The sequence below is a fragment of the Daphnia pulicaria genome, chromosome 4 (genome assembly GCF_021234035.1).
Source record: "Daphnia pulicaria isolate SC F1-1A chromosome 4, SC_F0-13Bv2, whole genome shotgun sequence".
Taxonomy (NCBI): Eukaryota; Metazoa; Arthropoda; class Branchiopoda; order Diplostraca; family Daphniidae; genus Daphnia; species Daphnia pulicaria.
Window position 1 is genome coordinate 2,740,374 of NC_060916.1, and position 26,074 is coordinate 2,766,447.

Sequence of the window (26,074 nt, forward strand, 5' to 3'; positions counted from 1 at the left end):
TGAAATTCAAAAAATTTGAAAATGACACTTGTCGTAGAGCTAACGAAGTTCTTTATTATGCACTTTTTGGCGTCTTTTTTACAGGGTTGTTTTTTCCCCATTTAGAGAGCGAAAAAGTAGCCACTTTTTAATACGCTTCTACAGCGTGTTTCCAAACTTCTACATCCATTTGTAGCTGCCCTCTCCTACGATATAAAAATCTGGAAAAAATTCAGGAAGTAGCCAAACATTATGGCTACTTCAAAAAAAATTTCAACACCCTCCGTCAAAGACCCAATTTTGGCGAAAATTGGCTATTTACATAAGCTTCTCTCGCGCGTTTCCAAACTTCTGGTAGGTACTGTATATAGGGGAGACCGGGGCTATGTGGGACATTTTTTTCTTTACGCTGCCATTTAAATAAAAATAAGAATTATGAAAAAATAAAGTATAGGGTTGATTCCCAGGCATTTATTTACATTTAGTATTTTTTTTAATTTTTTTCGTTGAATCATTTAATAGTTATGTGATGAAATGTCAACATGAAAAAATGCCGAAAAACAAAAAATTTAGGGTTAAACGGAACAGAGCCAGGGGTAAAATTGAACATCATTTTTCACTGCAACGGCTTAATTATATTTATTTAATAATGCACTGGTGAAAAGTAAATTCATTTCCCTTTCAGAAGGGCTGTCTTTTTATTTATTTTATAAAGTAGAAGTGGATATACTATCAAAAAAGTTTTTGAGATCATTTTTCCTTTTTTTTTGTTGCCAGGGGGCGTTTTTCTGGAAATTACGTTGATCTGGCAATAACTGTTTTACCCCGTTTTCCATGTCCCGTTCAACCCGAACCCAAACAATATGAAATAAACTAAATTATAACATACTTAAGAATACATTTTTTTTTAAATATTAATATCATCTTAAACTAGGGGAAAACCCTATCAAACAGCTATCTGGGTTTTATAAAAATATAATAAAAAATAGTATGAAAATGAAAAACTAAACGTCAGAAATTTTTTTTCCGATTCCCATTTTTTTGTTTTTCCCATAAAACTCGAAAAAAAATCTGAAATTCAGGAAAAAAAGTTTATAAGATAAATAAAACATCATTTTACATACTCTGTATATATTTCATAATTTTAAGACAAATTGTACATATGAAAATTGCCCTGTACATTTTAGCCCCGTGTCCCACATAGCCCCGATCTCCCCTATCCACAGGGATTATCATTGTCATATTATACGTCATATCATTGTCATATCATACCTACCTACCATTGAATATCCTATTCTACAATAAAACCTAAGAAAACTCTTTATAGGGCTTTTTCACATCGCGAAAATCCGACTTCCAGAAATCTGGCAACGCATGATATGTCTATTTTTTTCCCGTTTACATGGCAAAGGCCATAAGAAATCTAAGTGGCTTCAATAAAAAAAATCTAGTGTTTTTAATTCTGAATATTTCTTCAAAAGAATTACACAGTGCTCTAGGTAAGATATCGGTCGTTAATTTGATGTATAATTTACTAGGACTTAAACATTGTTTAGGGCTAAAAATTTAAATGTAAAACTTTGTTTTGGTTTTTTTGAGGGAAGAACGGGGAGAAGAGGGAGAATGGGAGGGAGGAGGGCGTACGAAAAAAAGGGGACCCACGTTTCCTCTTCTCCCCCATTCGTCCCATTCTCTCTCTTCTCCCCGTTCTTCCCTCAAAAAAACCCAAACAAAGTTTTACATTTAAATTTTTATGGTTTATAGATATCAATAATGTTTATCGTCATAAAAATTTTCAGCGTCCGCCAGACCGGCGGACGCTGAAGATTTATTTCCCCTCGATAGTCATTGTAGTTTATTTATTATGAATTTTTAAGTAAAAGGCATTTGGTTTTCAAGGACAATATCCTGCCCCGAGGAAAGAGAACCCCACGCCACCCCTTTGTCCCCTCTTAGTTTCTTCCTTCGTCTCTTCTTTCCATTCTTCCCTTGGGGCAGGAAATGGCGATATTTTTTCGTAAACACGGTTTACTTTTCAAAAATTCATAATAAATAAACTACAATGACTATCGAGGGGAAATAAATCTTAAAAGATTACCTGATAACTAAGGAATGTAGTTATCTAATTAAGAATAGCAACTGAAGACGACTTAAAGGGGAAAATTAAAAACTAAAACTAAAACGGGCGAAACTCCATAAGCCGCCATGCAAGACATTTTACTTTTACGTGTCCAATCGATTTTTCACAATTTCAGCGAACTGGCAACTTCGGACGTTAGCCAACTCTATATTGATTGTTTCACTAATACAAAACGTTTCTTTCTTACAGGATGTGTTAATTGATGTCCAATCTACCAATTCAAGTCCACTAAATCAATGAAATCATAATAAAAATCACGAATGAATAGTTTTAAAAAAAGGATTCGTAGACACTCTTCCAGTAACTGTGAAACACCACTTCAATGAGTTTGAATTTTCTAATATTGAATGTTTCACTAATACAAAACGTTTCTTTCTCGCAGGATGTGTTAATCGATGTTCAATACATCATTACAAGTCCATTGAATCAATGAATTCATAATACAAATCACGAAAGAATAGTTTTAAAAAAGGGTTCATAGAAACTCTTCCAGGAACCGTGAAACACTACTTCCATGAGTTTGAAGTCCTCCCCGTAAATTTAAAATTCTAAAAAAATGAACCTATTCTCAACCGTAATGGCTCAAAAAAATTCGTTGCTTTTCGACCATAAATTTTATTTTTTGGAACGCCGTGAAAAACGCCTTTTTCCATTTAAGGTTCTCTCGCGCGTTCTCAAACTTTAGGTAGCGCAAGTAAGTCAATGTGGGTGTGATTAAATTTGAATTTGGTAAAGCAGTTTATTTATATAGCACTGTGAATTAAAATATAAGTATATAATTGGAAATCACCATGTTGCGAAGATGAGGAATTTATAAAATGAAAAATCGAAAATAGAGATGCGTTATCTTCTTTTGTCGTCTTGAAGAGACTTTCACCGGAGAAAGTGTTTCTTTTCAATGTAGTTGTTTTTCAAGAACACGGGTAGAGTTCATCGTCCGTAGGCTGATTGCTGCGGCTGTTGGAATGAGGGCTGAACTGGAGTCGACCACGACGGTTGAGTCGGAGCTGCCCAAAATGGTGCTTGAGTTGGTTGTTGGTAAGATGGCTGATCAACTGGTGCAGGTTGATGAACAGGTACTTCGTATGCCGGGGCTTGAACTGGCGTCACAGTTCCGGCAATTCCGGCTTGTCCAGCCGGTCCTGCAGGTCCTGGACTACCTGGTGTTCCTGGTTGACCTGCGGGTCCAGGGCCACCTTGAGGGCCTGGTCTTCCTTGAGGCCCAACAGGGCCGGGGCCTCCAGGGAAACCTGGATTTCCAGGTTGGCCTTGAGGTCCCGGGTTTCCTATTTGTCCCGCAGGACCTGGGCCACCAGGTCCACCTGGAAATCCTGGGGCGCCTGGTTTTCCTTGAGGTCCAGCAGATCCCGGCCCACCAGGAGAACCTGGAGCTCCCGGACCTCCGTTAAGACCATCTCTTCCTGGTTTACCTGGTTGTCCGGAACCACCTATGATTGAAATGAGACTTTGATATACAGCATGTAACACAATTATTTCCGTAATGAATCATATACCTGGTAATCCAGGTCCACCTGGGAATCCGTCTTTTCCTGGAGCACCTGGTCCACCAGGAAAACCATCTCTGCCGGGACCTCCGGGAGTGCCTGGAGGTCCAACTGGGCCTAAAAATAAATAAGTAATGTTAAGAAAAATGGAAGGGATGTTAAAAAATCATTTTGATTAATGTTTTTTTGCCACGTAGAAAATTATGAGACGTTACCTGCCGAACCGGCTGGTCCTGAATTTCCTGGTGCACCAGGGCGTCCATCTTTGCCCGGTCCTCCAGGAAATCCAGGAGTCCCAGCTTCACCTTTAGGGCCAGGAGTACCGGATAAGCCATTGTTTCCGGGTCTGCCGGCTGGGCCAACTGGGCCTGCAAAAAAATATTAAGATTGCATTTTTCATATTGTTATTCATACATTATAATATTCATTTACCAACAGGTCCAACTGGGCCAGCCGTTCCAGGGCTACCAGGATTGCCAGGAGCTCCATCTCTTCCAGGTGTTCCCGGTGCACCGGCGGGGCCAGTGCCGCTTGAAGCAACAGTTTGTCCTGGGGCGCCAGGTTGTCCTTTAGGTCCAGGAGCTCCGGGTGATCCGTTGAATCCATCTCGGCCAGGTGTTCCTGGGGCTCCATTGAGACCAGGTGCGCCATTAAGCCCAGCAGCTCCCTTGGCTCCGGGGAATCCGGGTCCTCCAGGAGCGCCAGGAGCTCCGTTCAAGCCACGCTCTCCAGCCGGTCCAGGACTGCCAGGTGCGCCATTAAGTCCAGCTGCCCCTTGTGGCCCAGGACCTCCAGGAAATCCTGGACTGCCTGGATTTCCAGCTTCTCCTTTAGGTCCAGGTAATCCAGGGGCTCCAGGTGCTCCAGGGGGTCCAACAACAGTTGTTGGTTGGGGTTGGCTGGCAAAACCACTTCCTTGTGCACCAGCAGATCCGGGTGGACCAGGTGGACCAGGGGGACCGTTCAGCCATGGAAGGTGTCTGTGAAAATCCGTGAATCAATTTGTAAGTTTATTTCCTAAACGTGAAAAATTAAAATAAAAAATGGGTGCTGAATCTTACACAAGGAATTGTTCCCATTGTTTTTGGATTTCCTCAATTTGAGGCCTCGGTTGGATATTGAGATTGACTGATGATGATCCATGTCCAGTGGAGATCTGATGAGATGCTGTCTGCTCGGGCCATTGTTGAGCAGCAGGTTGAAACTGGGCATGAGAAGAAGCAAAGGCCGATGCCGATGCTGAGTTTTGAGTTGCCCACTGTTCAAGTGAGACTTGGTTAGTTGTGTCAACCGCCTGTGGAGCAGATCCATATTCTGGAGTTGATCCATATTGCGGGGCAGCAAATGCTGCTGCAACTAAAAACGGGATGATGGCCTAGTATCGTGGTGAAATACAATCTCGTTAAATGCTATTCTAACCACCGAAAATTAAAATTTAGAAACTTACGACTGCCTTCATTGCTATAAATATGATAGGTCCTCTGATAAATCTCCAATATCTCTTGGCAGTTGATTGACGCAGAATTATCTGTACAAATCAAGTAAACATGTAAGTTTGTCTGGTAAACTTTATGAATAGTTAAACAAGATAATAAATTAATTTTTATCTTTTTAAATTAAACCTTTCGCAAATGTGTTCTTTGATTTACGTGATGGAAGATGTTTCTTACTACACTGAAACGCCAACACTGCTGATTATAGCTAGCAGAGCGCTCGCTTTTTAAACGTGAGCTGCAGAGTCACGTGACGGAAAACCCACAAGGTGTTAATGAGTGCTACAGTAGGCTACTGCTATAGGCGAATATAGGATGGAACAGGATGGGCAAAAGAAGAAATCTCCTCGTGTTATCGTGAATGTGAGTGAAAGGAAAGAAAGTGGACCCGACTCAGTCCAGTGAAAAGTAGGTATAAGCGAATCTTTGTCGAAGTTGACACTTGACATCATTTCTCTTTTTCTTTAGAATTTTTTGGCCCTTCAAGTCATGCAGTACTGGACCTCACTCAAGAAGCGCTGCGGTGTGCGTCGTTGATGGACGGTGGAACATGACATTAGCATTTTATTCAAGACACGCCAAAATAAGCTGAGGTTCGAATATCTCTCCATTTAAATACACAGTGGCAAACATCTATAAAGTTATGTCGTATACATACATAAATATATGTGTTAGGACTGCTGCCAGCACAATTTATTTTTAACATTAATTCGATATTGTAGATTTGTAGGCCTACATAAGTTAAAATAGCTACTAATGGAGAAATATATATATTTTACGGTAAACAATCCAGAAGATTATCCTACGAAAGTGAAATCGTAACTTAGAGAGCGTAAATCGTTTGGATGAGAGAAAGGTAGCCTGCGCTTCCAGACATTGATAACAAAAAGAACCATATTGGCACCGAAAAATTTATTTTGCCGAGTAAGCATCTGGCAAACTGCATGACTCACATCTTTCTTTCTTTAACGTCTTCAACTCTTTTAAGGGTGCCGTCTTATAGTAAATAGGCTAGTAACACAGTTACAGTATTCCTCGTCATTCTGATCGTGGTTTCATTTGGGAGGAATGCTAATAGTTTTTTTTTTCAGCAAATAATGAGAAAATGACGTTAACGCAAGACGTTTTTCTTATTAATAACGAAATAAAACAATTAAAGCCTTTTACACAAAACTATAAGAGACGACCGGAGACGACTTCAACAAGGTTTCTCTCGCAAAATTTAAAATGATTATCATACTATATAGTGTTTTGAAGTAAGGATTTATTGTGAAAACTGTCTACTAATTAGTGTTAAATCGTGGGTAATAAAAAGCAGATAAGATATAAGATCTAGAATGTCAGCGAAGTTTCTGCTGAAATGTTGTGAACGAGTCCAAACTGTCGTATAAACGCTTTCAATCTAATGCTAATTTTTCATCAACTCCATTGACGTTAATAGCTGTGCGTGATTTAAACAACTTTCAAGTAAGTTTATAATGATGCATAATAGTAAAGCTAAAAAAGCCAACACTTTGGCTGATTTATAGACCGCGCGGGCAACTAAGCTGCAGCAGGGGTTTACACCTATATGAGGTAGTAGCCTAATGTCAGGAAATCAGAGATTTTCCGGTTCAATGGGATGCTGCTGAGTTATATTACCATTAACTATGTTAAAGCGCACTGTATAATAGTCTATAGCTGAGGAATGTGATGATCGTGCCCAAAATAGAGAAAACATTATATTATGCCAAATATAATAAATTAATAGTACATGACCATCAGTTGACCGCGCAGTCAACCGCAGTTGAATCAATCCGCTTATTTATTAACAATCTTATTCCCACAGATGTTTCTATCATCTCAAGACAGAAAAAGACTTTCTCTCATTTTCTTTTGTATATATTTTATAGCTAAGCAGCCAAGTGACAACATTTTTCTTATAGTTTCGGTTGTGATGACGACGAAGACCAAGACTAGCCCCCATGTCGCTTAAATGACTGACATATAAATATCGATGTATAGCTATGGTTGTTAAAAAGACAAGAAGTGCGTTACGTCATGTAAAGAGAAGGTGCTCAGTCATGTTACATCGTTTTTAGAGTAGAAATACATTTCTGTTTGTTATAGCTATATATCGTGCCCATTTATAGGTTCTGAGATTCCCAGCAAGCCGTAGCTACTAGAAGCTGCGTCAATGTAAAGAAAGTTGACCTTTTTTTTATAAAATTGATGATCGAATTGTATGTTTATGGGAAGAGTTGCCGTGTGCGGCGCCTGCGGAAAAGGGCAACATCAACAAAGAAGTAAAAGCATTGAAAAGCAAGCCTCAAATCGGTATCACTGATGGAATTGTGAATGTATTTCGCGATTCAAAGGTGAAAAATATATCCACAAAAATACTACAACAAAATCAAGAAAAATTGCTCCGCTTGATAACATGCTCTATAACTTTTAGAAAATAATGTTTCGTATATAAAGAAACAATGAAAAGATATGCGAAGATATGTAACACATGTGAAAAAGGACCAAAAGGACGTCGAAATTGGCAAAAGGATGTGACTGATAGAGTTTAGAGTATATAGAAGGCGTAGAAGGCCTATACGTAAACTGTAATAATGGTTGAATTTAGCCTATACTCCTTATAAGATTTTAAGGAGAGATTCGTATTTCAAATTAAACAGGCACAGGAATAGGAACTTCACTGTCTCCTGCTGATGCTGATCCCTCGTAACCTCCGGAACCACCTCTTTTTGATGAATATGGTGTCTGTAACGGAACTGCAACTTGTATTTGAAGGGAATAACCCCCGCCAGCTCCGTAAGCAGTTGCTTCTCTAATGTGGTCTCTGGTTAATAATAGGAATTTCTTTGGCTCTTGAAACAAGATTTTGTGATGCTGACCTGTAATCGATTGAAAGTTTCCAAACAATGTTGTTCATATATAATAAGCTACAATAATATTAGTGACTTCGTGATCAGCGTATATAAATGGCATTAAGTTACTCAAGCTTACCTTTTCCAACATCAGATTCACCTCCGTTTTCTTTACCGTCGTAATCAAACCCTGATTTAAATTAATTTTTGTAATGTGGATTAATCAATAGTACATTCGAAAAATCAGCCTCCTCACCTTTTTCACTTTTGTTTGATTTAGTTGCTTCAACGCTATTATGTTCAAGTTTCACAAGTAATAGCAGTGAACAAATGGTCAGAACAAAAATCTGCAAAAAATTTTAGGTACATCAAGAATAATAGGCGGTTAGATTGGGATGAAAGTTACTGCATAAATATACGACTTGGTCTACTACCACATACGTATATGGAGAGTATGTACATAACTCACCTTTATCATGTTGAAACGGAATGTATGCTGTATAGAAGCTGGCACCGACAACGATTAATAACAACTGCTGTTCAGCGCTACGTGCTGTGTTCTTATATATAGGTTACAGCTGAAAAATGTTTCGTTATAAAACATTACAAAAAAAAAGATGAAAGTTATTTGCGATATATTTACATCACATTTTCTTTTCTTTTTCCCTAGGATTTCCCGGCACTTACACAGGGATATTCCGCAACTTAAACGCGATCAAGTTATTAGTGAACACTACCAACTGCGACTGTTCCCTTTCACCAGCTGTGTGCGTATAAACCCCGTGATTGTCCCAGTCCATATGCCCAACCAGCCTTCCACAAACATGTTTCACTTCAAAATTTCACATTTCTTAAAATGAAACGGCAAGGGAAATTTGGGTCGAGCAATTACAAATTACTTAGTCGGGAAAAACCCTGACTGTTGATGATGTTCTGATGATTATATGCATCGATAAAGAAGATAAACAACAAAATACAAGGTGCGCAAAGACATGATCAAATATGAAAGACAGCGGATGCTGTAGTTGGAGATACCTCGAACCAACTATTAAGAAGAATAAATTTAAAAACAAAATTGAAAGTTGAGCTTTTACATGACAGAAAATCTCTAAGAAAATAACGTTTTCTAATAACGAATGTACAGCGCGGCATTTTTGAATTCACCGGTGCTCGCGATAAAAAAATATTTTCATAGTTGTTTGAATTTATTTCGCTGTGCAATATCAATCAGCATACATTTTGCGAATGTTATAATAACTTGATGCTCAGTATAATAATTAGGACGCTAGGCTATTAAATGTTTTAATAATTAAAGAAGGAAATTTTTATTTAAGGAGAATATAAGAAGGGTTCAGTTCTGTGTGTACGTTTCAAGCGACGGGCGGTAAAATTTGAAAACTATACACAACATTCGTTGGCCCATCTCTAAAACAAGAGTTGAGACAACTTGCAAAACCACGTCATTTTGAACTTTTCCAAAAACCCCTAAATTTTATGAGGAGGAGGACCAAAGGCTCCAACTGGGGAAAGATGACAATATGGTGCATGCTGCTGTCTAAATCCCGTAAATCCACCGTAAAAGGGCATTGAAAATGATTGATACGGTAATGGAATTGGACCAACAGTAGGTGAATAATATTGAACATGAACTGGAGGGCCCCCTGAAAATCCTCCATAGCCGCCCTGAGCTGGGCCTGGATAGAATACTGGGTGCTGGGACGTTGGAACGTAGATAACTCGTTGAGATGGGCCGTAACCTCCGCCTTAAAATTTTGAGTCAATAATAATATGAAATAATTTTATACGCCTTAATATTGAAAGCAAATGAACCAACCTTTTCTTTTGAATGCTTCAATGCCATGAACGAAGAACAGTCCGCACAACAGAAAATATTTCACGCAATTCATTGTGATGGCCTCTATATCTTTCACCTATGGAAGAAAATCAAATTGGCAATTTGATGATGAAAGACAAAAAAGCGTCAACTATTGTTGGCGAGGAAGAGGGACAACTAAATGGTACGTAAACGTGGAACACAGCAAGTCTTATGTGTTACATTTTTTACTGAAAGTCGGAAGTCAAAAGCGCAGTAATGCCACAGCATGTATTAAACTATTAATACATATATAGAAATGCATATGAAAGTCGGTAAGGGGCGTGTGAAAAATCTATAAATCCAATTGATTTGCGTAGTAACAATGTAGAATTGTGTATAACACACCCCCGAACAACAACAAAAATTTACAGCAATATTTGGCTACTCTGGTCCGAATAGTAAAATTTTACAATAGTGAAATGTAGTAGGCTACTATATTACCGTAAATTCGTAATAATAAGTAAAATAAAGCGTGTGTGTCATATACTACAGCTTAGGCTGTAGTAGTACAGGAAACTATAGTGAAACTACGGATATACTGTATAGCCTATGTTTTTTTCCTTTCGCACGAACGGTTGTATAATTATATAACCGTTTGCTAATAATAATCGACGACTGATTACAAGGAAGTTGACGGATTGACTTTATATGGCAGTAAGGGGAAACGGGGAACACCCTACACGTAGTTTTTATTACGTCCGTATTTCTCCGGTTTTATCAATCAATAGCTAGCCTGTACATAATTGTTTCATTCTCTGGCTCTCTGAATAAAATGCAAAGTAATAAAATTTTCAAATATGTCTTGCGTGTGAATTTCTAATAGTTGATGCCACAGATCCAAAAGGTGTGAGCGTAAACGACTAAACGGTCGGATTGTCGACAAACCTACATGGCACCCGAACACTTCTGCATGTGTAAATATCTTCATCATTTTGCACTGAGATTTTTGGGATTTTCTCTTGGGCTTGCTTATTTCGAAAATAAACTTGAAATTGATCTCTGACGTGATGATTAGGTGTATAGTAAAGCTGTTCGAGAATAAGCCTATCCTATACCATCATATCAAAGCTAAAATAATAACTTAAGAACTATTTTTAACAAATGAAGTTGGAGAGGAAAATATATCCCAAATAGCCGCGAAATCAAAATTTCTGTTTAAAAATTTATTTGTTGATCTCGCTCGTCACTATAACAGATGGCTGTTATCACTTTTATCTTCAGACGACACGACAATGCGACATTATTTACAAAGTATTACTTCACGGAACTAAAACAATTAACCTAACTAAAATAATTATTGTTTGATCGGCTGCCAATTGTCTCCAGAGGTCAACCAATAAATGTGTTACTTGAAGACAATCTAAATAAGTGATGGATCCAGAAATTAAATCATGGTTATTCCATGGGTGCATAATAAAATATTTTCCAGCGTCAGCATTGGGCTCCCGCAGAAACGGATAAATATTTGCTGTAGATAACGGTGGGATCTAGGTTATGTTTCGTATGTGAGAGATAGGCTAATGCGCGAGACATATGATGTACAATGCGTTACTTTTTTAAACTGTCCTGATAAGAGAAAGTGAAGCAAACCTCAGTATCCTGCATTTGTTCAACAAACTTGACTTATCAGTGGCAACAATTAACGAGACTGCACGAATTTTAACACAGCCTATGATTTTTTAGGCAAATGGGCAAAGCTATCGAGTATCGAAACTTCAGTCCCGATTTTCTCCAATGTAAATACCGGCATTATTTCCTGCGAAACTCCTTTTCGCTATCCTATAGGCCTTAACTAAGCTTGCTTCAACAGGTAAAACGCCACACAAAATATTATTAAATTTGACCGCGCAACATTATTAAGTGGGATCTTAAATTAACTGCAGCACACGTTATTCATTTCGAATCACCATCAAATTGGATTCAAAAATCCAAATAGCTTTTATTTGAAACAGTAACGTTTATTATATCATGTCAATTATAATCTATTTATTCTTAATTTAGTGTTTTATTTATAGATATGAGACTTTGCCGTTCGTTATGCAAGACTAAATCCCCCACACGGGAAGACAAAAAAATAGCATGTGTGCTCTTTTCTTTATGGTTTCTAATACTAGTTGTTCTTGCAGCAATAGTCTGTCTGAACCGACGGAACGCAAGTGTCACGCGTCCAACGAAGAACAGCAAACTCGACCACTATGGTATGAAATCATAAATAACGATCCATCTTATATGCTTAATTTATTTTAATTGCAAAATATCTCACCAATATAAATTCAAGAAAATTCTGGAGAAGAAAATCCTACTGTAACAACCAGTATCTTGTATCAAACTGGACATAACATGCCATTTAATGACGTATGTCCACAGCAAGGTGAGGGAATGAAGTTGATGATTTTGGTGACGTCCGCTACTAGTCGCGTTTCGCGACGTAAAACTGTACGTTCCACTTGGGGAAGTGTTGCTTTCCGCCAAGATATTGGCCTGGCTTTCATGCTTGGCATTACTAAAAATAATTCGATAAATGAACAAATTGAACGAGAGAACCTCCTCTACGGTGATATAATTCAGGTAAAATAATAAAGCTCATAAAATCTTTTTTTTCCCTTAATTATTATACATTTCTGTGAAAAGGGTATGTTCGTTGACACGTATAACAACCTAACACTGAAAACGATATCGGCACTGGAATGGAGTTGGACTTACTGCAATCGTGTCAAATACTTGTTGAAGACGGACGATGATGTCTACATTCACATGCCGGTGTTATTAGCTATTCTGGACGAGGTCGTCAATCGCCGTCAAACTATCCTGGGTCATTTGGCAAAGGGTTGGAGACCGTCTCGTGACATTCATTCCCCGTACTACATCTCCAAAACTCAATTCAGTGAGTCAAAATACCCCAACTTCCACACGGGGCCCGCTTACGTCCTGACTAGCGATATCGTCGAGCAACTTTATCGAGCTGCGTTGAATGAAACGTTTTTCAAACTGGAGGATATTTTCATCACTGGGATGATAGCGAATAATCTTCCTAACATACAGCACCACCATTACCCCCAATTTTTGAACAGTCGTCCAAAAATTGAAAAAATACGTGATACCTGTGCTATGGCAAAGCTAGCCGCAGTGCATGAGATCAAGGAAGAGGATATGTTCGATCTGTGGAAGCGATTATCTGATGGGCTCTCTAATTGCTAATCCTTGAACTATGGAGAAAATACATCAACTCGATTTTTTTTTTCCAATTTTTACTTTAGGTCGTTTGTGTGTAGGCAGACAATGATCTTGCTGTACCTACCTGATAAAATACGAAGACAAATAAGAATATAGAAACGAAATAAAGAAATAGAAATTTGCTCAGAGAAACGTTTTTTCCCCGTTGAAACTTTATTAGGCCTATGTAGTACTTATGAGATGTCATTGGTCTTTTTACTCTGTATAGCTGATGAGATGCGCAACGAAATCTGATTATTTGCTGGATTCTTCCGGCCGTAAAGCTCCAAGGGTCTCTCGAGTGCCACTCAGCTATACAGTACTGCAAGCCGAGAGGGGGATATTTTCATGAAAAAATGGCTCGTCAAGCCTGTACAAGCTGCTCGAAAATAAGCCGATCGGAGTATCATATCAACAGGTAACAACTAAAAACTAAAAAAAAAAAAGAGAAAGATTTGGATGGATGGAATGGCGGTGAAATAGGACCTAACGAAATAGGCCCCTACAAAATAGGCCCGTCAAATAGGACCTACAAAATAGGACCCTACAAAATAGGCCCACTATAGAAAATATTTTTAAAGTGGGCCTATTTCTCCGTCAAAGTGGGCCTATTTCTCCCAATTATTTCTAAGTTCCATTAGGTACTCTGAAATATTTTCATAAAAATATTCGACCTACTCTACATGAGCGAGAAGGCGGAATAATCTACGAGAGATCCGCCACCGTATATATTCATTGCCGTAGCTCAAACCACGATGATTGATTTCACACATTGCCGTTTCGTTTTTCACATGTTAGGCAGCTGATTCCCGTCTTTATTTTTTGATGAACGTATTCCCCTTTATCTTAACTGTAAAACTCATTTGTTCAAACGTCGTTTTCACTTATTAACTATCGCTAATATAAAAAAATGAACAAATTTCCGTGTTTTCTTCGCCATTTATTTGTTCCGTAGCTCGATCCCCCCTTCAGCGGCTCAGCCTTGAACGCGTCTCTCCCCTTCAGCGGCTCAGCCTTGAACGCGTCTCCCCCCTCTACCTATGCCAGTACTCAGGTGAAGTAGGAAATGAACATGTTTGATGAAATAAATCTTACGGATTGATTTCAAACATATCCATAACAATTTCATGTTTTTTAAAGCAACAAACGCATATCACTTTTAAGTTTCTTGTTTTATGCGGCTGACGCGAGGTGCTGCTCAAGCCGGCCAGAAGGGTGGTCGAGCAGGGGAGGCTGCACGCACTCATGGGAGAGGGGTGAGTGAAGGGGGGTTTACCTGGGCCATACCATACACTCCCATGTTTTCCCTTTTCCGTACATGTCAACGGGTGGTCTAGTGGTTAGCACCTCGGGATATGAATCTCAAGCGCCGGTGTTCGAATCTCGGCTATGTCGAAATAGAATTTTATTTACAAAATATTTTAGAAAAATTAATAGCTCAACAGCATAAAGCGTTGTGGAACTATCCTGGCGAAATTGATCGTTTTTGGTTTTTTTTAATTGATAAAGAAGAAAGAAATATACAGCACGAAAAGAAAATTTCTATTATAGTTGAATACCAAATGTGGTTTTGAAGATTTCCATCTATCGGTGATAGTGGCGTCAGTAGCGTGGTTCAATAGCGTCATGAAGATGGCGTCATCTGCTCATCGTCAACTTCAGCGTTTAATTTACAAATAAGAAATAGAAATCTTATAAAAAAATAAAAATAGCTTCAACATGTGTACATTTTATTTTTAATCATTTTAAAATTTGAATTACAATTTTCGTTACATTTGATCTGTAAGAATTCAATTTTGAATCATTTTCATTTCAAATTGATTCACACACATAGCAGACGCCAACACATCAAGCGTCATCAATAGCGTGGTCTATGGTGCAATGCTATCGCTGGAGTAAGTTGTTTACCTTCAATTTGGGTATGTTAGAGAATTATATCATGTTATTTTCAATCTTAAGTTGCTACTATTGTAATTATCAACTTGTGTGAATAGGAAGCGTCATGATTGGACTACCCTGATGGCGTCATGATCGCTGCTGATTGCCTTTCAAATAGGTTTTCAGCATTCTGCTTACACCTTTGGCATAGAGTCACATATTTCACAATCCAACATCAATTGGTAGCAACAGCAGCCCTTCTCTCCATCATCCAGAAGGGTCTGAGATCAGTGTTGGAGATGTGAGTGACAATTTTAATATGATGAAATTTATCTTCCACCAAATTTTTACTCGTGTATGTTTTTGTTTTTCAGGATGGTTCGGAACAACCCATGGAAAGCTTATCACTCATTGATGCTGTGATGCCTGATGTTGTTGCAAGTCGTCAACAGCAAACACAGAACAATCAGAAACCACAAGTGGTAAAGACAGAACCACCAAATTCCAATGGAGATGAACCCATGCATTCCTATCGTAAGATGGTCAATACTTTTCTTTGATCCCCTGAACTACTTACTTATTTTCCCTTCAACTATTTAATGAAGGCTGGGAAGAGGAAACAGGAGTAGAGATACCTGCCAGCAAATCAACTGTACTACGTGGCCATGAATCTGAAGTTTTCATCTGCGCCTGAACCCAACAACTGATTTATTGGCTTCTGGCTCTGGTGATAGCACTAAGGACATACGGTAACAATATACAAATTTCTCTTGCGAATTTGTGAATGATAAAAAGAGAAATATTTTTGTTGTTTCTCTAGAATGAAGTAAACGCTATCAAGTGGGATCCTCAGGGTAATCTTTTGGCTTCCTGTTCTCACGATATTGTGTACAGTGTCGCATTTTCTCCCGATGGCAAATACCTAGCATCTGGTAGCTTTGACTAAGGTGTACACAGCTGGTCTACTCAGGTATATAATAGTTTCCAAGTTTAAAACAAAAACAAACTACATCTTCATTCAACTATTCTTAGTCAGGGCAATTGTTACACAGCTACAAAGGAACTAGAGGCATTTTTGAAGTTTGCTGGAATTCTCGGGGCGATAAAGTTGGAGCAAATGCTTTTGACGGAAGTGTAAGTTTGGTTTTACTATTTCATTCGATTTGTTTTAATTTTATTTCATTTCAAGGTATTTGCTGGGATAACTGAACAGAAGTTTTAAAGAAAGACGGAAACAATTGACAAGGCAAAATATTGACCAGCCATCAAATGTGTCCGATCCTTTTCCTTGATGTGGTACATGTAACAAGACACTTGTGTTCATGATTCGCAAGCACACAACAAGGAAATCTACACCATAAAATGGAGTCTTACCGGCCTTGGAACAAAAAACCCAAACATGAATCTGATTTTGACTAGCGCTTCGTTTGACTCGACCGTTTTGTGGGACGTTGAGCGTGGGTTGTGTATTCATACCTTAACCAAGCACTCCGAACCAGTGTGTAGATAAAAATGTTTTGATTTGATTTGTCAATAAAAATAAGATAGATATGTATTAAAATTCAATTTGTTAACCGCTTGTTTTATATTTTGAAATTTCCCTTAATTATGATTTCGTGGTGGCCTGTCTTTTTCTCTCTTTGATGGTACCATCAGACGAGTTTTGCCGCTTTCAACACAAGTTCCCCAGTTCTTCATAATGATTGGAATAAGGTAAATTTATAAATATAAATATTTGATATAAATATTTAAAATACTTATTTTTACACTCTTAACAGTTGGCGGGTGGGCCCAATCTACCGTTTTATAAGATGACAATGGTTCTTCAACAGCTGTGCGAGGACGTTAAGCTTACGCAGAAGCTTCTTTCTCACGAAAAAATTAGGGCCCATAGGAAAAAGGAGACCCAGTTGAAAAACTCCATCTTATTTACCCTGTGGTCTAGATATCAGGATAATGAGGTATTATTTGCAATTTTCGAATTGTTGTTAACGTGACATAAAAACTATTTTAATTTTTTAGATTAATACCATGGAACTACTTGAAGAAATAGTTCTTGAACTAAAAACTTCATTCCCCACTGTCGTTCCCGACCACCCCTTAAACATTAACGACGAAGAAATCGACCGATACAATATGTCTCATGAGAGCGACGATGAGTAGTTCTAAGGCCAACTAGTAATGTTTCCATGATTGTACTCCTTTCAACCTTAATGAGGAAACACAAAGCGTTTAATGCCAACTTGTACCTGAAATCCAGAAAAATAAATCAAAATGTTCACATTTTTTATTACAAAAGTTATACCTTTTGAAATTTTCGGCTTTCAACCGTGCGCCTGCCACAGGATTAGAAGACTTATTTGTTGGAGATGTATAATTCCTAAAATGATGGCGTATAAAATATGGTTAACTCTTTATAAGTATAGCAGTGCATATCGGCATTTAAAATAGCTTATACCATTATGCACTTCAAACAAACTTGTGAGGGTAGGTACGACTTCTTGCATAAGAGCTGTCGCTTGCGCTGATTCCAGTTTGGTAATTTGTCCGTTTTCGCTTCACTTGAAACCTGTCACAATGGCCGAATTAATTGGCCGATTGGATCTACGTCATTTTTATTAAATTTTTTCCTGAATATCAAAAGAGTATTTACCTGCACGGATTTAGCAAGCACTGCATGGATCTGATTGCTGAAGAACGTGAATAGTAACCAACCCGGTTCCGTCAAAAGCATTTGCTCCAACTTTATCGCCCCGAGAATTCCAGCAAACTTCAAAAATGCCTCTAGTTCCTTTGTAGCTGTGTAACAATTGCCCTGACTAAGAATAGTTGAATGAAGATGTAGTTTGTTTTTGTTTTAAACTTGGAAACTATTATATACCTGAGTAGACCAGCTGTGTACACCTTAGTCAAAGCTACCAGATGCTAGGTATTTGCCATCGGGAGAAAATGCGACACTGTACACAATATCGTGAGAACAGGAAGCCAAAAGATTACCCTGAGGATCCCACTTGATAGCGTTTACTTCATTCTAGAGAAACAACAAAAATATTTCTCTTTTTATCATTCACAAATTCGCAAGAGAAATTTGTATATTGTTACCGTATGTCCTTAGTGCTATCACCAGAGCCAGAAGCCAATAAATCAGTTGTTGGGTTCAGGCGCAGATGAAAACTTCAGATTCATGGCCACGTAGTACAGTTGATTTGCTGGCAGGTATCTCTACTCCTGTTTCCTCTTCCCAGCCTTCATTAAATAGTTGAAGGGAAAATAAGTAAGTAGTTCAGGGGATCAAAGAAAAGTATTGACCATCTTACGATAGGAATGCATGGGTTCATCTCCATTGGAATTTGGTGGTTCTGTCTTTACCACTTGTGGTTTCTGATTGTTCTGTGTTTGCTGTTGACGACTTGCAACAACATCAGGCATCACAGCATCAATGAGTGATAAGCTTTCCATGGGTTGTTCCGAACCATCCTGAAAAACAAAAACATACACGAGTAAAAATTTGGTGGAAGATAAATTTCATCATATTAAAATTGTCACTCACATCTCCAACACTGATCTCAGACCCTTCTGGATGATGGAGAGAAGGGCTGCTGTTGCTACCAATTGATGTTGGATTGTGAAATATGTGACTCTATGCCAAAGGTGTAAGCAGAATGCTGAAAACCTATTTGAAAGGCAATCAGCAGCGATCATGACGCCATCAGGGTAGTCCAATCATGACGCTTCCTATTCACACAAGTTGATAATTACAATAGTAGCAACTTAAGATTGAAAATAACATGATATAATTCTCTAACATACCCAAATTGAAGGTAAACAACTTACTCCAGCGATAGCATTCACCATAGACCACGCTATTGATGACGCTTGATGTGTTGGCGTCTGCTATGTGTGTGAATCAATTTGAAATGAAAATGATTCAAAATTGAATTCTTACAGATCAAATGTAACGAAAATTGTAATTCAAATTTTAAAATGATTAAAAATAAAATGTACACATGTTGAAGCTATTTTTATTTTTTTATAAGATTTCTATTTCTTATTTGTAAATTAAACGCTGAAGTTGACGATGAGCAGATGACGCCATCTTCATGACGCTATTGAACCACGCTACTGACGCCACTATCACCGATAGATGGAAATCTTCAAAACCACATTTGGTATTCAACTATAATAGAAATTTTCTTTTCGTGCTGTATATTTCTTTCTTCTTTATCAATTAAAAAAAACCAAAAACGATCAATTTCGCCAGGATAGTTCCACAACGCTTTATGCTGTTGAGCTATTAATTTTTCTAAAATATTTTGTAAATAAAATTCTATTTCGACATAGCCGAGATTCGAACACCGGCGCTTGAGATTCATATCCCGAGGTGCTAACCACTAGACCACCCGTTGACATGTACGGAAAAGGGAAAACATGGGAGTGTATGGTATGGCCCAGGTAAACCCCCCTTCACTCACCCCTCTCCCATGAGTGCGTGCAGCCTCCCCTGCTCGACCACCCTTCTGGCCGGCTTGAGCAGCACCTCGCGTCAGCCGCATAAAACAAGAAACTTAAAAGTGATATGCGTTTGTTGCTTTAAAAAACATGAAATTGTTATGGATATGTTTGAAATCAATCCGTAAGATTTATTTCATCAAACATGTTCATTTCCTACTTCACCTGAGTACTGGCATAGGTAGAGGGGGGAGACGCGTTCAAGGCTGAGCCGCTGAAGGGGAGAGACGCGTTCAAGGCTGAGCCGCTGAAGGGGGGATCGAGCTACGGAACAAATAAATGGCGAAGAAAACACGGAAATTTGTTCATTTTTTTATATTAGCGATAGTTAATAAGTGAAAACGACGTTTGAACAAATGAGTTTTACAGTTAAGATAAAGGGGAATACGTTCATCAAAAAATAAAGACGGGAATCAGCTGCCTAACATGTGAAAAACGAAACGGCAATGTGTGAAATCAATCATCGTGGTTTGAGCTACGGCAATGAATATATACGGTGACGGATCTCTCGTAGATTATTCTGCCTTCTCGCTCATGTAGAGTAGGTCGAATATTTTTATGAAAATATTTCAGAGTACCTAATGGAACTTAGAAATAATTGGGAGAAATAGGCCCACTTTGACGGAGAAATAGGCCCACTTTAAAAATATTTTCTATAGTGGGCCTATTTTGTAGGGTCCTATTTTGTAGGTCCTATTTGACGGGCCTATTTTGTAGGGACCTATTTCGTTAGGTCCTATTTCACCGGCAAAAAATACAAAAAAAAATACAATCTGGGGAGTTTCCCACAGCCCAAAAAAATAAGGAAATAATTTGTTTGTCTTTGGATAAGATATATTGACGATGATCGTTGAACTAGTTGATTGTTCGTTGACTGACGGCGCTCTCAAGTCAAACACTCCAAACAGGTGATTTTGCAACAGACGGCGTCTGATTTTGTAATTGGTTCAAAATTCAAAATTCAAAAGTGAAACATTTCTTATCGGTAGGAAAAAAATTTATTTTCTTCACTCATATATAAGTACGTGTGAATTTATGGACACTTATTCAGACCCTGTCAAACAGTGTAGCCTATGTATTACAAAACATCTTGTTGAGAACCATTTACTCCAGAAAAGTTTCGAAATTTTCAAAGCCTGATTGGAAAAATGGCGCGTTGCTCTTTAAGGTTCATCCACTTCCTCGGTTTGATGATGTACATTTCATCAGCTACATCATCGTCTCCGAGTGCCACGATTTTCACCCTGGAAGAGAAGCTGCATACATTAACAGACAACTTTGTAATGCAATTTTATTTGTATATCATCTCGTTCGTTCCTTCGCTCACCTGACTTATGTTATTGATGATTTAAATTGTCCCAAAGATTAAATTCAAGGAGGACGTCGAAGACAAACACATGCAACTCGAGGCCAAAAACGCAAAGCTGGAGGCGAATGATCAAATTCACGTAAGCCTTTCTTGTATTAAACAAATACGAAATTTACATTTTTATCCTAGCATGTATGGTCAGTTTAGCCTCCATAGGGAAATTAACCCCGAACAATTCGTCATTAGTTTTTATTTTATTTTGATTTTATCAAATGAATTTTATTCATTTGAGTACAACCCCGGCAATGAATTTAATAACATGCAATGACTATTTTCCAGAAGAGCTTTTAATCAAACCCTTTAAAAGATAGTAATATTAATAAATTAAATAATAATGTATTTACAATTTGTTCGGGATATTATAATCGCTAATCACGTTCGGGCACAAATCGCTAAAATTTGACCACTATATATCCGTGTTTTAATTTTCTTTGGATTTTACGTAAAACCAGAAAGACGTTCGAAGAGTACTAGAAAACAAAGTGACGCAACTTGAGGCTAGGGTGATTCAATTAGAGGCAACAGTAGAGCATCAAGAATCACTTCTTATCGCCCTGCAAACTGAGCAATCATTGACAACTACTTCCGGATCACGCAATATTCCTTCTGCTGGGAAGAGTAGCATCGCAAGAACGTGTCGAGATCTTCGTGCGACTGATCCTTCACTTCCGTCCGGAATGTACTGGATCGATCCGGATGGACAAGGAATCGGAGACGACGCCATCTACGTTCAATGTAACATGACGTCAGGTATATTAAAGCGAACCAATTAAAAATAAAGTAATCAAACAAAATTCGAAACGGATTCGATCTGGCAATTGTTGATTGGCAGGATCCACATCTGTTCCACACGACAGCGAATCACCAATCGACGTGGGTCATTGCGCTGATCCTGGATGCTACTCGAGGGCAATCAACTACGTCGCAAGTAGCAGGCAAATTAAGGCTTTGTCTCAGCTATCAGCCGAATGCCAACAGTCGATCAAAGTAAACTCACCCACGGGAAGAAATTTTGAAATTGAATTTTTAAAATAATATCTTAAAATTAATTAACTATTTTTTTTTCATTCAAAAAAGTACGAGTGCAATTATGCGCCGTTTGAGACTAATAATATCGTCTACTCATGGTGGAATGATAAAGATGGGAATCCGCAATATTTTTGGTCGGGAAGCAACTCAAGCGTTCACACTTGTCAGTGTGGTATCGACCATAACTGCGTCGAAGATTACGTAAAATGCAACTGCGATTCAACCGTTCCACTACTGCTGGCTGACAATGGTAAGGACAAAAGGCAAGACACTTTTATTATTTTAGTTTTTACCATATCAAAAAATATGTGCACGTATACTTGTATAGGTGTCATCAGAGATAAGGAAATTCTGCCAATAAGCCGTCTCAACTTCGGTCGGACTCAACTGGCAACCTCTTCCGGTGTCCACACTTTGGGCCAATTTGAATGTAACGGACAAGTGTCCGTCGCCGGAATTCCGACTTCATGTGAAGACTTGTGGCTGGTGGGACATACTTTGAGCGGATTGTATTCCGTAATGGGAACATCTAAAATGGAATCTGTATACTGCGATTTCACTAAACTCCCTGATGACGCGGGTAAATAGTTTCGTGTCTACATATTTTTTCTCCGTATTATACTTAATTTATGAATTGAAAACGAACTGGCATCAGGTTTCCAGAAATGGATCGGGTACGCTGACATAAAATCAGCGCTCACATACTTTCATGTGTCGAGAAACGCTCACTTCAGTCAAATTGGCACCCCGATTCCATTCCAGATTTCGCACATCAACACTGAGAATGCTATGGATTTAAACATGGGGAAATTCAGAGCACCGCGGACGGGAACCTACTTTTTCTCGTTCAACGGCATGGTGGAAATTCCAGCCTCGCCTAGGGTTGGTTTAGGGGTTTCCATTTACTTGAATGGCGTAAACAAAGGGAGGAGCTGGAATGAAAAAATCAATGGCGGTTCCAGTGACAATGATCAAGTAGGCCTCCAAGTAACACTCAATTTGAAAACGGGGGATCAAGTATGGGTGGAGATTGACGACAGATTTTCTGAGACATTTCTGTGGGAAGACGGTAGTGGACTAAACACTCATTTCACTGGTTGGATTTTAGAAGAAGAAATTAAAAACTCGCTGTGAATTGTTGTTTTGATAGTAGAATATAACATATATCAATCTACATCAATTAAATCATTGGTTTGTTTTCTTTTTGTAGTCGTTGAATAATATAGTAATAGAAAAAAATTGTTTGTTGCTAGATCATATATGCCTAAAAAGTGGTGCGCTGAATCACGAAAAGCAAAAAAATCGCAAAAAATTTGAAGAATTTTATATTTTCTTACCATCAGCATCATTGACGTTGACGTATTCTTGAGCATCAATAACAGATTTGACTTCAGATTCGCTCGTTGATGTTGAAATGTTGATGTTGAAAAGAAGCAGAACAAAGCAAAATAAAAGAGACCTGGACTGGAAGGTCGAAAGAATTTTTTTTTTTTTTTTATAATTAAAATTCGAAAAAATTTTGAATAATAAAATGCAATTTAGAAAAGCTTTGTTGAACGGGTTACGCTTTCACAGACGCAAATAAAATAATATCTTGTTTACCTTTGATTATACGTATTTACAATCATTAGCGATAGTTTAACGTATTATTTATTCTCGTCAAACGGTATGGAGAAAACCTTAACTGCGATACAACAGGGATTATTGCGAAGCTATAGCTACTCTCTATATCACTGCAATAGGTGTGAAAATCTTTTCCACAATTGACATTGAATAAAGACTGCACTTGAAAGGTCTGTATCGAATAGCTACGCATTTACTACATGGCACTATATTCTGGCTGAATTGTCAACAAGCCCAACGCTCTTTCTATGTGTATACGTACATAACCAATAGGTACATGGGCCGATGGGCGTACATAAATATCTTTTAAATATATGTATATTGTCCAGCAACAGCATGGGCTCCCGCAGAAACCAACAAATAAATAACAGGGTGGTTGTTGCTCTAATTCTTCTATTTTAAAGAGTCTTTTAAACACAAAATACTCAGTAGGCCTAGTATATAATATAGTATGTATACAGTAGATAACGCTTATGTCTAGGCGGTTATGTTATTTCATTTGTGGGAGATTTATGCGAGATATGATGTGGCATATCAGCAATGCGTATCTTTTTAAACGGCCCTGATAAGAGAAAGTGAGACAAACCTCAATTATGCCTCAATCTTACAAATTCTTCGATGCAACGCGTACGTTTCAGTAACTTTTATGACAAGTTTTCAAAGCTATAGAAAATCGAAATAACTTCAGTACCGATTTTCTCCAATGTTTCCGGCGAGTTACCGACCTGTTTCTTGAAGAACTCCTTTTTCTTTAATTAACTTAAAGGCATCAACTAAATTTCAATAGGTAGGCTAATTAGTAATTACCATATATTATTAAATTTGAACGCAATTTAACATATTAAATTAAAGTTTTGAATTTCCGAATGAAAAAGATTCGCCGTAATTCAATTTCAAATCATCATGGATTAATTAATAAATCAATACAGCTATTTTGAAACATTAAGGTTTTTATAATTTCAAATAATACGATCTATTCATTCTTAAAATTTATAGTGTTTTTTATTTATAGATATGAGACTTTGCCGTTCGTTTTGTAGGATTAAATCCATCACACGAGACGACAAAAAGATTGAATGTATGCTCATTTCTATATGGTTTCTAGTACTAGTTTTTGCTCTCGTAGCAATAGTCTGTCTGAACCGACGGAACGCGATAAGACGAACGCGCCCGATGAAGAACAGCAATCTCGAGATTCTCGACCACTATGGTATGAATCATAAATAATAACGATACAACTTATCCTTAATTACTAATTTGAATTGTAAAATATCTCGCCTATAAATTCAAGAAAATCCGGAAGAAGAAAATCCTGTTGTAATAACCAGTATCTTGTATGAAACTGGACATAATATGCCATTTAACGACGTATGTCCACGGCAAGGTGAGGGAATGAAGTTGATGATTTTGGTGACGTCTGCTGCTGGTCACGCATCGCAACGTAACACAGTACGTTCCACTTGGGGAAGTGTTGCTTTTCGACGAGACATTGGCTTAGCTTTCATGCTTGGCATTTCTAAAAACAGTTCGATAAATGAACAAATTGAACGAGAGAACCTCCTCTACGGTGATATAATTCAGGTAAAATAATAATTAAGCTCATGACATCTTTTTTTCCTTAATTATTATACATTTCTGTGAAAAGGGTATGTTCGTCGACACGTATAACAACCTAACACTGAAAACGATATCCGCACTGGAATGGAGTTGGACTTACTGCAGTCGTGTCAAATACGTGTTGAAGACGGACGATGATGTCTACATTCACATGCCGGTGTTATTAGCTATTCTGGACGAGGTCGTCGATCGCCGTAGAACTATCCTGGGTCATTTGGCAAAGAGCTGGAAACCGTTTCGTGACATTCATTCCCCGTACTACGTTTCCAAAACTCGATACAAAGAGAACAAGTATCCTAACTTCCATACGGGACCCGCTTACGTCTTGACTAGCGATATCGTCGAACATCTTTATCGAGCTGCCTTAAATGAAACTTTTTTCAAACTGGAGGATATTTTCATCACTGGGATGATAGCGAATAATCTGCCTAACATAGAGCACCATCACTATCCCCAGTTTTTGAACAGTCGTCCAAAATATGATGAAATTCGTAATACTTGCGCTATGGCTAAACTAGCAGCAGTGCACATGCTCAGGAAAGAGGAGATCTTTGATCTATGGAGAAGGTTGTCTGATGGGCAATCCGATTGCTATAAGCACTGATGCATAAATAAATTACACGTGAATTTGTTAGTTAAATTTATTTTTGCTACCTATAGGAAAATTCAATGTATTACTTTAGCGGGTACTTTAGTTGGTTTTGTGTAGACAACGTTCTCGCTGTAACTGATAAAATGCGAAAAAAACTAAGAGTATGAACTATGAACCGTGGAGTAGAATTTTATTGAACCGGCCTGCGGCCTGCTCGATGCAAAATACGGGATACATCAATACATCATACAACATGTGCTATGGCTAAGTTTGCAACAGTCCATGGAATCAAGGAAGATGAGATGTTCGATCTGTGGAAGCGATTATCTCATGGACTATCTAATTGCTAATCGTTGAATTATATAAAGGAAATACATTAACATGAATTTTGTTTTC

At 38.1% G+C, this 26,074-nt stretch overlaps 5 protein-coding genes and 3 long non-coding RNA genes across 17 annotated transcripts; 5 read left to right on the plus strand and 3 right to left on the minus strand.

The window, feature by feature from the left end:
* The first annotated feature begins 1,309 nt into the window (after positions 1-1,309).
* On the plus strand, positions 1,310-2,500 carry LOC124336624. The gene is made up of 2 exons (XR_006917135.1): positions 1,310-1,478; positions 2,309-2,500. It is a non-coding gene; the product is annotated as an uncharacterized LOC124336624 (long non-coding RNA).
* A 338-nt stretch (positions 2,501-2,838) lies between these two features.
* LOC124336170 (collagen alpha-1(I) chain-like) lies at positions 2,839-5,307 on the minus strand. Its single transcript, XM_046789869.1, has 7 exons — positions 5,247-5,307; positions 5,072-5,152; positions 4,686-4,999; positions 4,057-4,604; positions 3,840-3,992; positions 3,634-3,741; positions 2,839-3,567 (listed from the first exon to the last, which is right to left on the minus strand). Exons 2-7 carry the CDS (start codon positions 5,081-5,083, stop codon positions 3,050-3,052), a joined length of 1,653 nt encoding a protein of 550 aa, XP_046645825.1. The 5' UTR covers positions 5,084-5,152; positions 5,247-5,307; the 3' UTR covers positions 2,839-3,049.
* A 2,139-nt stretch (positions 5,308-7,446) lies between these two features.
* Positions 7,447-8,744, minus strand: LOC124336531. Of its 2 annotated transcripts, none has more exons than XM_046790378.1 (5): positions 8,616-8,744; positions 8,442-8,550; positions 8,229-8,319; positions 8,112-8,162; positions 7,447-7,999 (listed from the first exon to the last, which is right to left on the minus strand). In XM_046790378.1, the coding sequence occupies exons 2-5, from the start codon at positions 8,448-8,450 to the stop codon at positions 7,773-7,775; spliced, it is 378 nt and encodes a 125-aa protein (XP_046646334.1). In that variant the 5' UTR covers positions 8,451-8,550; positions 8,616-8,744; the 3' UTR covers positions 7,447-7,772. The 2 variants fall into 2 exon arrangements, with proteins under 2 accessions (XP_046646334.1, XP_046646335.1); XM_046790379.1 differs by having other exon boundaries at positions 8,660-8,732.
* A 2,683-nt stretch (positions 8,745-11,427) lies between these two features.
* On the plus strand, positions 11,428-13,125 carry LOC124336320 (beta-1,3-galactosyltransferase 5-like). 3 transcript variants are annotated; one of them, XM_046790081.1, is made up of 5 exons: positions 11,428-11,658; positions 11,732-11,799; positions 11,864-12,046; positions 12,127-12,416; positions 12,480-13,125. In XM_046790081.1, the coding sequence occupies exons 3-5, from the start codon at positions 11,866-11,868 to the stop codon at positions 13,044-13,046; spliced, it is 1,038 nt and encodes a 345-aa protein (XP_046646037.1). In that variant the 5' UTR covers positions 11,428-11,658; positions 11,732-11,799; positions 11,864-11,865; the 3' UTR covers positions 13,047-13,125. The 3 variants fall into 3 exon arrangements, with proteins under 3 accessions (XP_046646037.1, XP_046646038.1, XP_046646036.1); XM_046790082.1 differs by lacking the exon at positions 11,732-11,799 and having other exon boundaries at positions 11,850-12,046; XM_046790080.1 differs by lacking the exon at positions 11,732-11,799 and having other exon boundaries at positions 11,429-11,658.
* A 1,781-nt stretch (positions 13,126-14,906) lies between these two features.
* LOC124336553 lies at positions 14,907-16,505 on the plus strand. Its single transcript, XR_006917023.1, has 7 exons — positions 14,907-14,980; positions 15,056-15,240; positions 15,314-15,473; positions 15,545-15,688; positions 15,760-15,909; positions 15,972-16,073; positions 16,129-16,505. It is a non-coding gene; the product is annotated as an uncharacterized LOC124336553 (long non-coding RNA).
* LOC124336552 lies at positions 16,501-18,801 on the minus strand. 3 transcript variants are annotated; one of them, XR_006917022.1, is made up of 10 exons: positions 18,750-18,801; positions 18,490-18,674; positions 18,257-18,416; positions 18,042-18,185; positions 17,821-17,970; positions 17,593-17,758; positions 17,398-17,508; positions 17,245-17,319; positions 16,970-17,148; positions 16,501-16,880 (listed from the first exon to the last, which is right to left on the minus strand). It is a non-coding gene; the product is annotated as an uncharacterized LOC124336552 (long non-coding RNA). The 3 variants fall into 3 exon arrangements; XR_006917021.1 differs by having other exon boundaries at positions 16,970-17,188; positions 17,398-17,543; XR_006917020.1 differs by having other exon boundaries at positions 16,970-17,188; positions 18,750-18,794.
* Positions 18,802-20,483: 1,682 nt separating this feature from the next.
* LOC124336186 lies at positions 20,484-23,327 on the plus strand. Of its 2 annotated transcripts, XR_006917003.1 has the most exons (8): positions 20,484-20,728; positions 20,813-20,896; positions 21,270-21,567; positions 21,650-21,804; positions 21,895-22,096; positions 22,175-22,426; positions 22,502-23,037; positions 23,100-23,327. XR_006917003.1 is itself a non-coding variant. In XM_046789889.1 (7 exons), the coding sequence occupies exons 1-7, from the start codon at positions 20,597-20,599 to the stop codon at positions 22,978-22,980; spliced, it is 1,602 nt and encodes a 533-aa protein (XP_046645845.1). In that variant the 5' UTR covers positions 20,484-20,596; the 3' UTR covers positions 22,981-23,327. The 2 variants fall into 2 exon arrangements, 1 of the variants encoding a protein (XP_046645845.1); XM_046789889.1 differs by having other exon boundaries at positions 22,502-23,327.
* A 768-nt stretch (positions 23,328-24,095) lies between these two features.
* LOC124336309 (beta-1,3-galactosyltransferase 5-like) lies at positions 24,096-26,063 on the plus strand. 4 transcript variants are annotated; one of them, XM_046790064.1, is made up of 5 exons: positions 24,096-24,256; positions 24,322-24,416; positions 24,482-24,679; positions 24,761-25,050; positions 25,115-26,063. In XM_046790064.1, exons 3-5 carry the CDS (start codon positions 24,484-24,486, stop codon positions 25,688-25,690), a joined length of 1,062 nt encoding a protein of 353 aa, XP_046646020.1. In that variant the 5' UTR covers positions 24,096-24,256; positions 24,322-24,416; positions 24,482-24,483; the 3' UTR covers positions 25,691-26,063. The 4 variants fall into 4 exon arrangements, with proteins under 4 accessions (XP_046646020.1, XP_046646019.1, XP_046646021.1 ...); XM_046790063.1 differs by having other exon boundaries at positions 24,345-24,416; XM_046790065.1 differs by lacking the exon at positions 24,322-24,416.
* The last annotated feature ends 11 nt before the right edge of the window (positions 26,064-26,074 follow it).